At 55.9% G+C, this 14,011-nt stretch overlaps 4 protein-coding genes across 4 annotated transcripts; 3 read left to right on the top strand and 1 right to left on the bottom strand.

Annotated features, from left to right (window-relative positions):
- Positions 1-84: 84 nt before the first annotated feature.
- K437DRAFT_133152 (NAD(P)-binding protein) lies at positions 85-1,797 on the top strand. The gene is made up of 3 exons (XM_013390331.1): positions 85-95; positions 202-570; positions 652-1,797. Exons 2-3 carry the CDS (start codon positions 273-275, stop codon positions 1,644-1,646), a joined length of 1,293 nt encoding a protein of 430 aa, XP_013245785.1. The 5' UTR covers positions 85-95; positions 202-272; the 3' UTR covers positions 1,647-1,797.
- Positions 1,797-3,869, bottom strand: K437DRAFT_133156 (uncharacterized protein). Its single transcript, XM_013390330.1, has one exon. It carries the CDS (start codon positions 3,442-3,444, stop codon positions 1,948-1,950), a length of 1,497 nt encoding a protein of 498 aa, XP_013245784.1. The 5' UTR covers positions 3,445-3,869; the 3' UTR covers positions 1,797-1,947.
- Positions 3,870-5,507: 1,638 nt separating this feature from the next.
- K437DRAFT_266148 (uncharacterized protein) lies at positions 5,508-6,506 on the top strand (the record flags this gene model as incomplete). Its single annotated transcript, XM_013390329.1, has 4 exons — positions 5,508-5,691; positions 5,773-5,803; positions 5,872-5,986; positions 6,063-6,506. The coding sequence occupies 4 exons, from the start codon at positions 5,508-5,510 to the stop codon at positions 6,504-6,506; spliced, it is 774 nt and encodes a 257-aa protein (XP_013245783.1).
- A 1,898-nt stretch (positions 6,507-8,404) lies between these two features.
- On the top strand, positions 8,405-12,201 carry K437DRAFT_133069 (uncharacterized protein). The gene is made up of 4 exons (XM_013390328.1): positions 8,405-8,931; positions 9,014-11,146; positions 11,213-12,080; positions 12,172-12,201. Exons 1-3 carry the CDS (start codon positions 8,627-8,629, stop codon positions 11,904-11,906), a joined length of 3,132 nt encoding a protein of 1,043 aa, XP_013245782.1. The 5' UTR covers positions 8,405-8,626; the 3' UTR covers positions 11,907-12,080; positions 12,172-12,201.
- Positions 12,202-14,011: the final 1,810 nt, after the last annotated feature.

Below are 14,011 nucleotides of genomic sequence, written 5' to 3'. Positions count from 1 at the left end.
GACCATGATACACTTGCTGCTATGTTTCCATTCGGGTTGAGCTTGCCAGCTGCAGACGAAGACAACGTAGAGTGGCTCAAGCTTCACCTCAGTTGGTAAGGAGAGGTCACATGTTACCTTCGCGCAGAGAATAGCATCCTTCATTCTCTCAATTTACCCTTTGCGCTCTGCTCTTCACGTTCCGTTCTGTTCTGGCGGCAGTCCGTGATTAAAACACGGACGACACGACACAGAAAACGACGTTCCTCTGCTTCATCCCACATAACGCAACCATGCCCAACGCCCAAAGCCAGCCAAACGTGCTATGCTGCGGCATCGGCGAGTACACCACCGGCTTTGTCGGCACCGGCGCCTCCAAGTCAGACAAGAAGGTCGGTGTCGTCGGCTTGACCATGTTCGACCTCCGTCGGCGCGGCCTGCTCGGCAAGGACATCAGTATGGTCGGCACCAACGGCGATAAATTCGACGGCATTCGCAACCATCTCACGCAGAACATCGAGAACAAATACCGCGATATGGACACCACTTTCACTGCGTACCCAGAACCCGGGAAGAGGGATCCTGAGGCTTGTGAGTGGCATTCCGAGCTAATGCAGCATCTGCATCGCCCTGCTCTATCTGACGCTCTTTCATGCCCCCTTCCCTGCGCAGACAAGGCAGCTATCGACAAGCTCAAGCCAGGAGACGCCATCACCATCTTCACACCCGACACGACGCACTTCCCTATCGCCGTGTACGCGATGAAGCGCAAGATCCACGTGCTCGTCACCAAGCCGGCTGTCAAGACGCTCAAGGACCACCTGGAACTCGCGCGGATCGCAAAGGAGGAAGGCGTGCTCTGCTTTGTCGAACACCACAAGCGCTTCGACCCGGCGTATGCCGACGCGCGCGACAAGGCGCGAGAGGACCTGGGCGACCTGTCGTACTTTTACGCGTACATGTCGCAACCCAAAACGCAGCTTGAGACGTTCAAAGCATGGGCAGGCAGGGACAGCGACATCTCGTACTACCTCTCCAGCCACCACGTGGACATCCTCGACTGGTACATTCAGGAGCGCGCTGTGCCGACGCGCGTCATGGCCAACGGCGCCCTGGGCATCGCCAACGCTGAGCCGTTCAACTGCCCGCCAGAGACGGAGGACAACATCACGTTGCTTGTCGATTACGCCATCCTCGACGCCAAGACGCAACAGCCGCTCGCGCACCGCCGCGCCACGGGTGTCTTCACCGCGTCGTGGGCCGCACCGACGGGCGCTGGCGTGCACTCCGAGCAGCACTTCCACTACGTCGGCACTAAGGGCGAGCTCAAGCTCAACCAGTCGCGCCGCGGCTACAGCTGTGTGCGCGAGGAAGGCGCCGGCGCAGGAAACACCGACTTCAATCCATTCTACATGAAATACGCCCCAGACGCCGACGGCTACTTTGACGGCCAGACAGGCTACGGCTACCGCTCCCTCGAGCTCTTCATCCGGGCGTGCACAGAGATCAACAGCGGCCGCAGGGATGCACAAAGCTACACTGGTAAGCTACCCACTATCCACGACACCGTAGCTACCACCGCCATTCTCGAGGCAGGCCGCAGGAGCCTGGACGAGAAGCGGCCGATCAACATCAAGAAACAAGGCGACGCGTGGACCCTCGTCTAATATCAACCGACGCGGATCAACTTTTAGAGGCGTGCAGCATTGATGCACATGTGTAGTGTGCACTTATGAGGGGAGGGTGAAAAGTACATTGAGCTGGCCAGGTGCAAAATCAACAGGGAGCGTTGAAGAGATACTGTTCCTATGATATGGGGATGGCTAGGCGTGCGGTCTGAATATTGTTGCAAGTGTGGCCGTGAATGCGAATGCAAGTGCGACGATGCGATGTGAAGGTGGGGCTACGAACGCTAGCAACGCAAGAAAATCCGCAGGAGCGCAGGGGCAATTGATAATCGACCTGCAGTCAAGTGGCATTGGCACTATTTCGTTGTGGGATACGCACCTTGACTCCGCGGAGGACACTCCTCATGGCCTGCTTGAATTGTTTTATTCCGGGCTTTTTCTCGCCCTCCGCCGGATAGCCCGCAGCTTTCGGAGGATGCTTGAACTCCTGTTGCGGTTGTGGCTGCTGCTCCTGCTGCGGCGGCGCTTGTGTCTGCTTTCCAGGTACCGCTCTTTGCTGCAGTGTTTGCTGCTGCTGCGCATGGTAGGTGGCCGAAGGCGTCCGGACCATTGTCCCGCCAACCCATGTTGGGGCTTGCGTCGCGCTTGAGCGGTTTGCAGCAGGCCCGTCTGCCACAGTCTCATCATCACCGTCTGGAAATTCGCAGTGGACAGGGTCGTGCACAGGGTCAATCTGCTCGTCGTAGCGACGATCAAAGTGATCCATTGGCATCTGCTGAAGTTCAGCCTCTACTTCAGAGTCGGCAGGAGCAGCAGCGTCAGTCCCCGGAAACAATCGACTTTGCCTTCTGGGCGGCGTAGGTGAAGCTTGAGACCAGATGCCGAACAAGATGGGTGTCGGCAGTGACGATGGCGATGGCAATGGCGGGCGAATAGCTCTCTCGTACCTGTCGGCGGCACTCAAGTTGCGGAGAAGAGACGGAAAATGATCTTTCGGTTGCTCTCGGTCCGATTCCACAGCATGTGGGGCTGAACGAATGTGGAGATCGGTTTCGCTCGCGCCAGAGCCGCCTTGTACCTCCTTGGTTGACTTGTCAGCTGCCTGCATCTCTGGCTTCATGGACAGTGACAGCCAAGAGTTTCTGCCACTTTTCTCAGCACTGCCTGGAGTGGGCTCGCTCCGCTGTCTGGGAAGGTATGTGAAAGACTTGCGTCGCTGCCCGTTGATGCAAACCGGTCGAGATAGCTTAAAAGGCAATGTCAGGTTAGACCCTATGGGTGGCCCCAATGCGGCCGGTCTGCATGGGCTTGAAATCTGCTCGTCAGACAGAGTAGGCGCTGTGGTAGGTGAGCCTGCGTTGGAGCTCATTGCCGGTACCGACGCAGGCGAAGAGACACCTGGCAGCCAGAGCAACCGCGTTTCCGTTGCGGCTACGAGGGCTGGAGTGGTGAGTCCTGCACAGAAAGCGTCGCCGTCAGGCGCTTCGGCTACGCCTGCGTCTGTGTCGTCAGCCAGGACAGCTGAGATCTTTGGCAGCTGCTCGGGTGGTGATGCGCAGCACACGAGCAAGCCATGCTGCGCATCTCCTTCTGAGATACATGGACTTTTAGTGGCTTCGTTAGAATTGTCCCGGTTGCATGATTTTGCTTCAGTGAATGCTTGAAGGCTCAATCTGCTCGTGTTAAGATCAACATTAATCGATTTTGCGTCCTTCAGATCCAACCTGATGGCATCAAGGAAATAGGGCTTCGATTTATGACTGCTTTTGCTGCTGAAACCCGTGTCGGCTACGCCAGGCGCCTCCGCTTGAGCGGCCCGTGAAGGCGGGGCGTACATCCGCGGCAGGCTCTACACAGTTAATGCGGACAAAGCGTAAAGCTGAACATGGATCTTCCTTGCTTGGCGGTACGGCCTCGGAGCACTGCATGAAGTATGAGATGTCAGAGAAATGGGTGGTTAGCTTTATATGACGCTTCTGTTTGTTATATTATGACGCGACAGGCCAGTCTCCATTTTGTGTTTGCTGCTGTGCTTGAGAGTGCCAGGTGCTGGAACGCAAGCTTTGTCATTCTCGTATCTGTAAGAGCTGCTTGTTGCTATCTGGTCAGCTTGTTCATCAATCCGAAACCTAGTTCCATTTTTCCTCTTAGAACGCAGGAGATACCCCTCCAGGGATGACAGACGAGAGCAATTGATAAGCAGCTTGCCATAATTTCGGACGGCCCAACTCATGTCCCGCTAAGTGAAATCAAATATGAAAGAGATCCCTATGATGGTGCATGATTAAGCGCTTGTGCAGTCCGATCGAGACTTCGGTCAACACAGTCGAGGGTTTGACCCGCAAACCCGACCACGATTCCTTCGCGGCCATTTGAGGCTCCACCATGCGAGCATTCAATACGCGCGATTATATGCCGAGGCCTGAAGGAGGCTAATTGCTAGAGCTGAAGGTTTGGCGCCGCAAGCGAGGCTACATGGAGGCTCGCGAGAGACTAGAGCTGGTTAGTCGCTGGCGCGAAGTTACACGTATCGAGATTGCTTGATCCCTAGTGCACATGCATTGCTTCGGTAGTGTCGTACATTAAGAGCAATATACGACGGGAAGAGTGAGGTCGAATGCCACACTCTCGATAAGCACATCAGAGTGTGGCATACATTGGCGCTGGGTAGAGGCCCACCCAAGACAATAATGAGGCTTGCTGACGGAGGGCGAAGGAGGACCTGCAATGTGAAGATAGGGTGGTTCAAGTGCCACGCTGGCGCACCACGGTCACGAGACGATGCTCGAGAACACTATGGCATGCCGGGTATTTACTCGACCTGGAGACGTGCGACGCATGCGAAGTCTACCAGCTGACAACGTGGGTTGGACCAGAGGTACTGATCCAGCGGTGACGGACGTTCCAGTTTCACTGCACGTCAACAGGGGGGACGTCGTTATGGATTTGCAGCTTTGTGAGTCTACTATTCGCTCCTAAGAAGACGAATGCTTCGCACAACGATCCCCTCTTTCCCATGTGGTCATGTCAACCAATGTATGTCACGCATGTCCCATCAGCGGAAGTGTGGAAGAGGGACGATGATGATGCTACTTGAACACGAAATGCGAGATCGATCTCGCAGACGACCGGTACGGGGTCGCACGCAACCAACCCACTAACCCTTCCATCTCTTCGTGTCGCAAGCGATGAGAGGCTCGGCGTCTTGAAAGAAAAAGTACCCGAATTTGCCACGTGCTTTCGTAGGGATCGGCATCTTGAATAGGCGACTTTTTCATAGACACTACCACATAGCTCCATCCGAGGTTGACATGCAGCCGGGCACCTCGGTATCAAGACGACGCCTGTACATAAAGTAGAATTCTGCAGTCATGATACGAGGCCTTCGACTCTAATATGACATACATGCGCTCCTTCACCTCTGAGGGTTATTGACCATCTCTAAAACATGCTCGCGAGAAATTCCGACCGTGCTTCCGCCAGCTTTTCCCTGACCGGCAGGCGCGCCTTCTGACTTCGTGTCGACGCTTGTTCGCAAGCCAGAGCTTCCAATAATGTCAGCAGTCCGACAGATGCTCCCGCTGGCGCAGATATTCATTTCAAACCCCCAAGCAAGGTTACGCCCAATTCTGAAGGTTCAATCGCCGACGTCTTTAGTTCCTTTTCCGGGGACACTGCCACGCTACGCCGCACTCAAATAGTCTCCGGTCCGCGATGAGTAGCACTCCTTCCCATCGCAGCAGTCCTGGCGCAACATCATCTCTGTGATCAAAGAGAAAGCCGAGATGACGCAAGCTTTGGATGAGAATGTGTTCATATACGCCAAGCACCCGTAGCATACCATCGTAGGAAGTGGTGGGGGTACATCATCTCATATCGAAAGCTGGCTCACGCGACATCATGTCGCAGATATCAAGCAACGCGGCGGGGCTGTCGTCAAGAGCGGCATCAAGCCGAAGAAGGCGCTCAAATGGAAGCAACAGAACCCGCGAATACGCCGCTGCCAACCCGACGCAAGGATTTCCGGAGGACAATCCGCAAGTGTACGAGTTGTACTGGCCCAAGTCGCAGGTCGATGCACGCTGTGAGTGGTGCAAGGACGCTGCAGAACATGACATAAATGACCTCCGTGCTTACGCCGTTTTACATCTGGAACGAGGAGCAGCGTCTTACGTTGCAAACAAGCATGTATGGAGGTAGAAGTCAGTGCAGCGTATTCAGGACTTGGCAAGGCTGGCTGAGCCTGAGCGAAACCAACACGAAGGGGCATTAAAGGTGCTGCCATTCCTCAAGGAGAGCTCGGCTTGCATCATGCTTCGGCCATTCTTTCGCCTGAAACGCCACGGTGGCGTCGACTTTTGCAGGCGAGCAATTGGGTTGTGAGTCTGCGGAGATGTGCAGAATTGTGGGGCGCTGGCTGCTGGATTTGTTGCTGACTGGATGTTGTGCATCAAGTTCGACACGGAGAATTCCGACTTCATCGGGTGTTCGCTGGGCCATGATAGCAAGCTGCCGGACCCTACGCATCACCACCTACCGCTCTCGTCGACCATGACGTCCACCCCATCCGTTGAACTGGGCGGCATGGTGCTCTGGCGCTGCGACTTGGTGCACTCTGGGGAGTCGGTGCACACCGGCGCGTCCGACGCGTCCGTTATATACATCCCCGCGATCCCCCCTCTCACGTTGCCCAACATGTGCTACATCATCCAGGACCGGTGCGGGCACTTTACGCGCGACAAGACGTCGGCGAGATTGTTCCCGGTTTCTGCCGGCAAATGCGAGTTTGTCGGTCGCGGTACGCCGACGGACGTCAAGAAAGAGAAAGAAGCTTTTGAGAGCTTGCAACGATGTGGCGTCTGCGTAGTTCGAAGTTGCAGACCCCCTTACCCATTGTAGATCGGAAGTCAGCGACATCCAATGCACCTTTAGTCTTCACTGTAGCATGGCTCTGTAACGAGACCGCTCCTTGCGTCCGCGTCTACATGACGCTTGCTTCTTTGGCCGAGTGACATCCCCTGCTGGCATGCAACAGCCGTGATGTAATAGTGTCTAAAAGAAAGCTCGCACCAGAAGAACAACGTCTTTCACAACCGCATAGCACGCAGAGTCTTTGATTGGACGACATCGACGTCTATAGAACTGGAATAGTAGGTCAGTTATGAGAGCCTTGAGCTGATTTCCAACAGGTCTAAACGGCAAGCAAGGTGAGAAGTGTTAAATATATTGCCGAGATGGTTGCGATGCGCGTGAACGATAGCCGCTGTTATGCCGCCGTGGACGGTTCTCTTTCACGTTGAGAACATCAAAGGTAGCGAGGAGCTGAGGAATCGTCGGGGGCTCGTTCCGTGTCTGCACGTGCACACCATAGCACATTGCAATAACCATCGGACCTCTCCTGACACGTCCATGCGGTAGCAGGCTACGCAAGCTTTGCAACGAGACCAGACATGCTTAATGTGCGTGGGGGGATGTGCGTACTGTGTCACATCGAAGGTTGGAAGGAAGATGCGAGACGAGTATTAGCGATGCTGGACAGTCCACATTGTGATGACGAAGAGGAGAGAGAGGGAACGGCAGGGCGCGGATGGCGCATTGAACATATTATTGATTTTTTTCGCCTTTTGGCTGTACGTATAATCCAAAGCGTTGAACATCGCTCTGCTCTCTCTTGGCCCTTGGGGGAGGGGGCTGAGTTGGAAGCGGCATCTTCAGCGAACGACTGCGACTGTTCGGGTGCGCGCGCCACTTTGCAAACTTCCACTCAACCCAGCCAGGCACCAGGGCAGTGTGAACTGCTGCCTGTTGGCCGGGGTCTTTTTTCGGCGGAGATGTAGGTGGGCGACGCGGCAGTACGGCGCACGCTGTTCTGCTTTTGCTTGCAATTCGATCATCCCTCACATATGTCTTTCTCCCACATACATACGTCAAGCCAGGTTGGATAGGAGATTCTGGGCGGCAAGTCGAAGCTGTAAGCATCGCCGTCCAACACCACATCCATCGCGCTGTCAATGGGCAGTCGGCGGCGCGAGGGAACGTCCAGCTCGTCGTGTAGCATTGTGGTGTGCGAATCGGCGGCGGCTTGTTGGTGTTGCTTGCTGCTGTTGTGTCAAATTGTTGCGGACGTCATTGTGATTCGTGGTGCTGTGGTACTACACAGAGGCCGTTGTCGCGTTGGCTGGCGGCGGTCCCCCCCCCCAAGCAGGCGCTTCTCCGTCCCTCCCCTCCTCTTTCCTCCTCATCGTCCCTATCCTCTCTGCATCACTTTTCTTCCCTCCCCTCGGTCTGCCTCTTTCGCTTTCATGGGTTCTCCACGAATCCAGCTCGTTTCTCTTCCACGCACCGGCTCACGTCTTTGCGTGTGATCACCTCCATCGAATTCGCTCCAGCCACTGCTTCTGTCAGGGGGCTGAGGAAACGACCCTAGCACCGCTTCCTTCACCTGTTCTCCATATCTCCTCGCGCCTCATCCATCCAAAGACTCGTATCCTCTCATGCCGAACCGGCGTGCTGCATCTAGCATCGTTCACTCTGCAGGGCTCCTTCGAGGCGCAGGGCTCGTCGGCCTTGTCCATTAACTAGATGACCAGTCGAACATACTGATAGCTTCTCGCCTACCACGCACGACTCTCCCGTGAGGGCTCCGATACGTCCCCATTACAAACAAGGGCCCTTCGTTCGCGTTGCGAACATCATCCTGCCTTAAATCTCTGCCACGTTGCTACACCGCGCACGCAACTTTCTTCGGAAGGTAGCGCGTCTTTTAGTTGTCTTCGACTTGCAATGGGCGCGGACTGAAAGTCTCAAAGCAGCAACACGTGCAAACCATCCAGCAGCTTTACCAGGTTGCTCATACTTGCAACTGTTGCAGAGGGTTTACCACGTACCAGGGCCCCATCACGCGCAAACCAGAAGCTCAGTGGCGTCCACACGCGATCAGAAACTCATCATCACTGCCAAAGGCCTCCATACAGAAAACACTCCGGATCAGATCATCAAAGTGCAAAGCATTCTTCACAATGCCGCTCGTGAGACGCAAGCTCGTCGAGCACATCCCTCCGCCAGATCCACGTGCCCTCGCAGCCGTCATGGCATTAGAAGAAGCAGAACGCTCAGGCACGTTTGCAGAGAGCAACGAAAGCAGCCCTGCCGCTGGTTCGTCAGCACCAGCCTCTGCGGCAGCTGGCAAGGGCAGAGGGAAAGGAAAGGGGCATAGCAACACCTGCTCGCCTGCCACGGCCAGAGCCATGTCGCAGGAGGAAGAGCTACCTGACCCAGAGGTATTTTACCTTGCTAAGACGGGAGAAATATTTCTGGATTATGAGTGAGTCACCTCTCACATCGGTATTCGGTTGCAACGAAGCTATACTTACGTGACATGCTCTCCAACTTCGCTTCTTTTCCAGATCATATGCTGCACGGCTCGCCTTCTACAATCAAAAAATCTTCCAGTGCGAGCTCACCGGAAAGATAGGCCTTTCGTACTGGCAAGCTGTTGAATCAGAGCGACGCGAAGCGCAAGAGCTGCACCGCCGATTCCCCGAGGCGCTCAAAGGCCATGTGCTGCGCTCTATTCAATTCGTTGTGACGGGACGGCTAGACAACCTAGTCGATCTGCTGTTCGAGCGCTTCAAGGACCGCTTCTGGCCCGATGAGAGCGTGCTCGTGGAGGTGCAGGGCGATCGCTACCACGCGAGAATCAAGGACGCCTTCCCAAGTCGCTCCCTCATTAAGAAGCATCAGCAGCGCGTTGCGGACGGGCAGTCGACCCACGATCTCGTTGCGGGCTTTATGAAATTGCAGGCGTCAAGTGGCAAGAAGGGCAAAGTCAAAGTCGCAGCAAAACCTGAGGCAAGCGACAATACAAGCATGGCTAGCATTAACGACGGCTCGCCCAGTAAAAGCCAGCTTCCGCATGTGCACCCGGTCGAGATTCTGCACCGCATCGGCACAGATCTCAGCATCGACGCCAAGGCAGCAATCGCTGTGGACGACCCTGCGGAATACCTCTATGCCATTCAGCTTGTCGACAACGATGGCAAGTTCACCGGTAGTCTCATGGAAGTCCGCGCTAAAGTCCTTTCACGCGACCGTCTGGCCTTCAGCAAGACCATTCTGCGCAAGTACATTCGCACCTGCGTCGTCCGCGATGCGTCGATCGGCGCCCCTTGGATCGTGAGACACGTCATAGCGCATCGCTATGGCATCCCGATCAACCCGAGTGACGAGGTGCGCCGCAAGAACCTGCAAATGAAGGAGGAGAAGCTTCAGAAGCGTAAGAAAGTCGTCGAAGAGGAGCCTGGGGCGGACGACGCAGCAAGCGCGGAAGAAGAGGAGACCAAGCCGAAGAGGAAGAGGAGGAAGAAGGATGTCCCAACCAAAAGCGCGGAGGAAATTGCTGCTGAGGAGGAAAAGGTGTGGCAGGAAGAGGAAGAGAAGCGGCGCGCGGAGAAGCGCAAGACGGTCAAGTTTCCATGGGAGGATCTCGACCTTGGCGCGATCACCAACCGCGAGCTGGCATCGCGTATGCTCGAGGAGGAGGTCGCAAGACGACGCGATCGACCGAAGCCCAAGCGTGGGGCAGTCGACGATCCGTGCGGGCGCATGGCCGGCGAGTGGTTCGAGCGGTTCATCGGCGCGTACCACTTCCTAATCTCTTGCGGCAAAGCTCTGCGCCTGAGCAATTTCACCCTTGACGACTTTGAGGCGGCGCTACGGCACGATTCCCCAGACGCTTTTCCAACTCTGATCACTGAGGCGCATGCCACGCTGCTCAACGTCATTATCGGGGACAGCATGGCGCCAGCGACGACGACGTCGGCGACGGTAACGCGCTCGGTTTCTGGTAGCTCGGGATGTGGAGCGCCAAAAGAGCGGATTGTCTCAGCACGCGTGGCAGCGCGAAATGCAGCCAGCGCTATTGCCGAGAACGCCGCTGTCGTCGCTGCGAACGGGACGCCAGCAGGCAGCAGGGCCAACAGCGAGGAGGTGGACGAGCTCGCGTCTGACACAGATGACTGCGCGAGCGCTGGCGGCGCGCCGGCGAGTCAAGGTGCCGGCAACGGCTGTGTCGATGGCGAGGTGGATGAAGATGTCGAATTTGCGGCTGTACGTGATGCAGCACGGCAGATAGGCAAGAACTGGCGAGCTAGGCTGCTCGTGCAAGATCGCAGCCGGGCAGGATGGGATGCGGCTCTCGTAGGGTGCCTGGTTGACTGCGGAGACCGGGCGACTTTTCCTCGCTTGGCAGCCATCTTATCCCTGCTGACAGGAGTCCAGCATCCGGATGCGCTCGTGGATCCATGCTTCCCACGCACGGATGGAGAGGTGGCGGCGAAAGCGTTCACCGCAGACACATATGCTGCACCCTTGGAGCGGTACTTGCAGCTTGCGTTCGAGGACAGGCTCCGGATCTTTACGTTTCTGGCGGAGCAGGCGGCTATGACGAAAGCTGTGCGAGGGTTCTTTGACGAGTGCGACAATCAGCTCACGGAACTGCGCAAGGAGAGGATCGAAATGTCAAGAGTTCGGAAGAGGATGTGAGTGTTGCTCCTATGCTGTGCCAGCGAAGAACATCTGTCTCATGAATATATTTGCATCTGCAGCCTTGAAGAGCGCGCAGAACTTGAGGGTTGGAACAAAGAGAAGCAGGAAGATGACAAGGAAAGCAACGAAGGGGACGCCTCAAGAATAGCAGGTTCAGGGTCAGAGGATGATGAACTGCAATCGGAGGACGAGGCGGCAGCCGACGATGATGACGATGAAGACGGCACGCACCGGGCTGCTCGCCAGTCACGTCGCAAGAAGCTGGAAGATATTGCCAAGAGGAAAAAGGAAGCAGAAGCAGAGAAGCAGAAGCAGCAGGAGGCTGCGCGCGCTGCGCAGAAACTCAAGCTGGCCGAGTCGAAGCATCTCAACAACGAACGCAAGAGGCTCGACGAAGAACAGGCGAAGCTGGACAGTCGCGAGGAGGCGATCGAGCGCGAGTTCCGGCGGCTTTCGCTTGCACCGCGGCTCGTACCGCTCGGCCGGGACAGATTTTTTGAGAAGTACTGGTGGTTCGACGGCGTGGGAGAAAAGCCACTTCTCAACGCTCAAGGACAGGCGCAGTACCTTGTCGGCAGGTTGTATGTCCAAGGCTGCGGCGAGGAGGACATGCTAGAGATGGAAGAATTGTCCGAGGTGCCTCGGCGCTGGATGGAGGTGCAGGAACGCATGAAAGACGAGTACGGTGGAGAGGAAGGCATGCTGAGCCGTAATGAGTGGGCTGTCTATGACGATCCAGAGGAGGTGAGCTGACTGTGCACAAGCGCTGAGAAACTTTTATCACATGCTGACAGTCTTCACTTCCAATTGCAGCTGGACCAACTGATTGCTTGGCTAAGGGTGAAAGGCATTCGCGAGCAAGCGCTCAAAACACTTTTGCTGCGCTACCGTCCATACATCTCTGGTGGGATGGCAAAGCGTCAAGCCGTGAGTACCGCACGCAGACTTTGACCTTCCTTCATCAATGTGAACCTCACTGTGACCACGCGCACGTTGCCTGCTCCGTTTGCTTATTCAGGATCGGCAACGAGCTTCCGCCGACGTTGCAGCTGCCACCGCAGAATATCGGAGAGCCACGCGACCCAAAGCAGACGCCACTGCTGGTAAAGCTGGGTACATGCGCTACCATAACGTAGAGAAATAAACACGGTACGCTCTGGTGTTACTTGCGATTGATAACATGATGGTGCACAGCCGCGACGACGCGCATGGAATCTTTTCGCTTTGGTTCTTTGGAACATGGGCTTGCCATTAAATCAATCCATGCGCCTGCATGTGAGCGGCGATCTCGAGCTGAGTGGAATCAGCCGCCTGCAGCGTCCGGCCTGCCGAGGAAAAATCACTACCCTTGCGCGCGATGAGATTACGGTTGGCGCAGGGCTCTGAGCAATGGGCTGGCAGCAAAGGCGCGAGCTGACAGATTGCACAGCACACGACGCTGAGTGCTAGAGGCTGTGACATCTGACAGAGAGAAACCGAGCTCAACAAGGAGGCAACAATGTGAAGGTGGCTTCCACATACTTCTTTGGTGGCAATGGAATCAGAAATCAATGACATAATTGAGTCTGGCTCGGGTTGGCCCCCGGTGCGAGCTTCCCGAACTCCCAGGTAAATCCCCGGGGCAGCATGGCCAGGGCCAGTAGGCACTCTGCAGCACTTCAGCGTGCGCCTATCAGTACATGTACTTGGATTCTGGATCCCCCTCGACGCAGCTCGGTACTCTGATGTCATGACTGTGAGAGGTTCTCAGCCTGCAGTCTGACCACTGTCTGGCCTGCGTCCGTTTTGAAGAAGGGAGGAGGCTTGCTGGGTGAATGACTGCCTCTCGCTGCGCCCATCCCTGCTCACCTTGGTTCCACGGCCCTCACTGCCATTTCCGTGCCCAGCGCCCACTGGGGACTGGGCGTGCGCCCTACATTGTAAGAATCCGGGACAGCCCATGCCTTGGAGTCCCACCAGGACAGGTTGAAAAATGGAACAGGTCAGGACTGGGGACAGCGCGCCGGCGGCCGAAGTTTCGCCGAGTTGCGCGTTAAGTGCAGCATTTTTCGCTTGTCTTCTGGTATGTCTTTCGCGTTCTGTCCTGCCTTCCAGTCCAACCTGCGGACGTACAGCCTGCAGGTTCCATTTAACATATGTTTCCATCTTTGGGCTTCATTTTGAAGAGTGCCTTCACCATATCCATTGATGATGCGATCGGGACGCCGCAAGGCCTTCATTGAGCTTCGGGGCGTCGTTCAAGACGCGATTCGAAGCTGATGCGCTGACGCCTGACGCTGGACAAGTCCTGCTAACGTTCATCCGCATCAGCGCATGACCTCCCAAATCGCATGGCATGTGGATCTGTGGATGCAGCCGAACACGTCCGTCGTCCCGCGTCGCAATCTGGGGAAAGCTTATTGCAATCGGTCGAATTGAGCCAGAGTACAAAGAACTGTGTATGGGGGACAGGATTCTGGAAGCTGGGAAGGCGGAGGACGCAGGACAGTGCAGAGCGACTGTCGGTTTCTTCGCGTTGACAGCGCTCTAGCAGATTCCAGCGCGGAGTTTTTTTTGCCTTTCCAAGTCTTTTCATTGTGCCTTGGGACTCTGGTCGTTGAGAGAGGCCTGGTGTTACAGCGGCCAGTCGGCAGTCTATCGTCCATCCACTTGGATAGTGGACAACCTGACCAGTCCCTGCTGCATTTTGCCAATTTCAGCCTAAATGTCTCTGCACTGGCGAGGACTCTCCCTGGCCGCATCTTGACTGCATCTCAAATGCGAATTACAGCGGTCAGTATCATACAGTATCAAAGTCAACCTGGCTCGGTCGGCAGTGGAGGAGGACAGTGGCGCGGTCAAACAGGGAGGTAGTGGGA

This window comes from Tilletiaria anomala (assembly GCF_000711695.1).
Source record: "Tilletiaria anomala UBC 951 chromosome Unknown K437scaffold_5, whole genome shotgun sequence".
Lineage (NCBI taxonomy): Eukaryota > Fungi > Basidiomycota > Exobasidiomycetes > Georgefischeriales > Tilletiariaceae > Tilletiaria > Tilletiaria anomala.
Note: the sequence above shows the minus strand (reverse complement) of the source record. Positions and strands in the feature narration are given on the sequence as shown.

Bases quoted from the DNA above. Each gene is read 5' to 3' on its own strand.
- K437DRAFT_133156 (XM_013390330.1), bottom strand. From the start codon at position 3,444: ATGTACGCCCCGCCTTCACGGGCCGCTCAAGCGGAGGCGCCTGGCGTA.
- K437DRAFT_133069 (XM_013390328.1), top strand. From the start codon at position 8,627: ATGCCGCTCGTGAGACGCAAGCTCGTCGAGCACATCCCTCCGCCAGAT. The intron at 8,932-9,013 runs GTGAGTCACCTC...CTTCTTTTCCAG, and splicing joins GAAATATTTCTGGATTATGA to ATCATATGCTGCACGGCTCG. The intron at 11,147-11,212 runs GTGAGTGTTGCT...TTGCATCTGCAG, and splicing joins TCAAGAGTTCGGAAGAGGAT to CCTTGAAGAGCGCGCAGAAC.
- K437DRAFT_133152 (XM_013390331.1), top strand. From the start codon at position 273: ATGCCCAACGCCCAAAGCCAGCCAAACGTGCTATGCTGCGGCATCGGC. The intron at 571-651 runs GTGAGTGGCATT...TTCCCTGCGCAG, and splicing joins GAAGAGGGATCCTGAGGCTT to ACAAGGCAGCTATCGACAAG.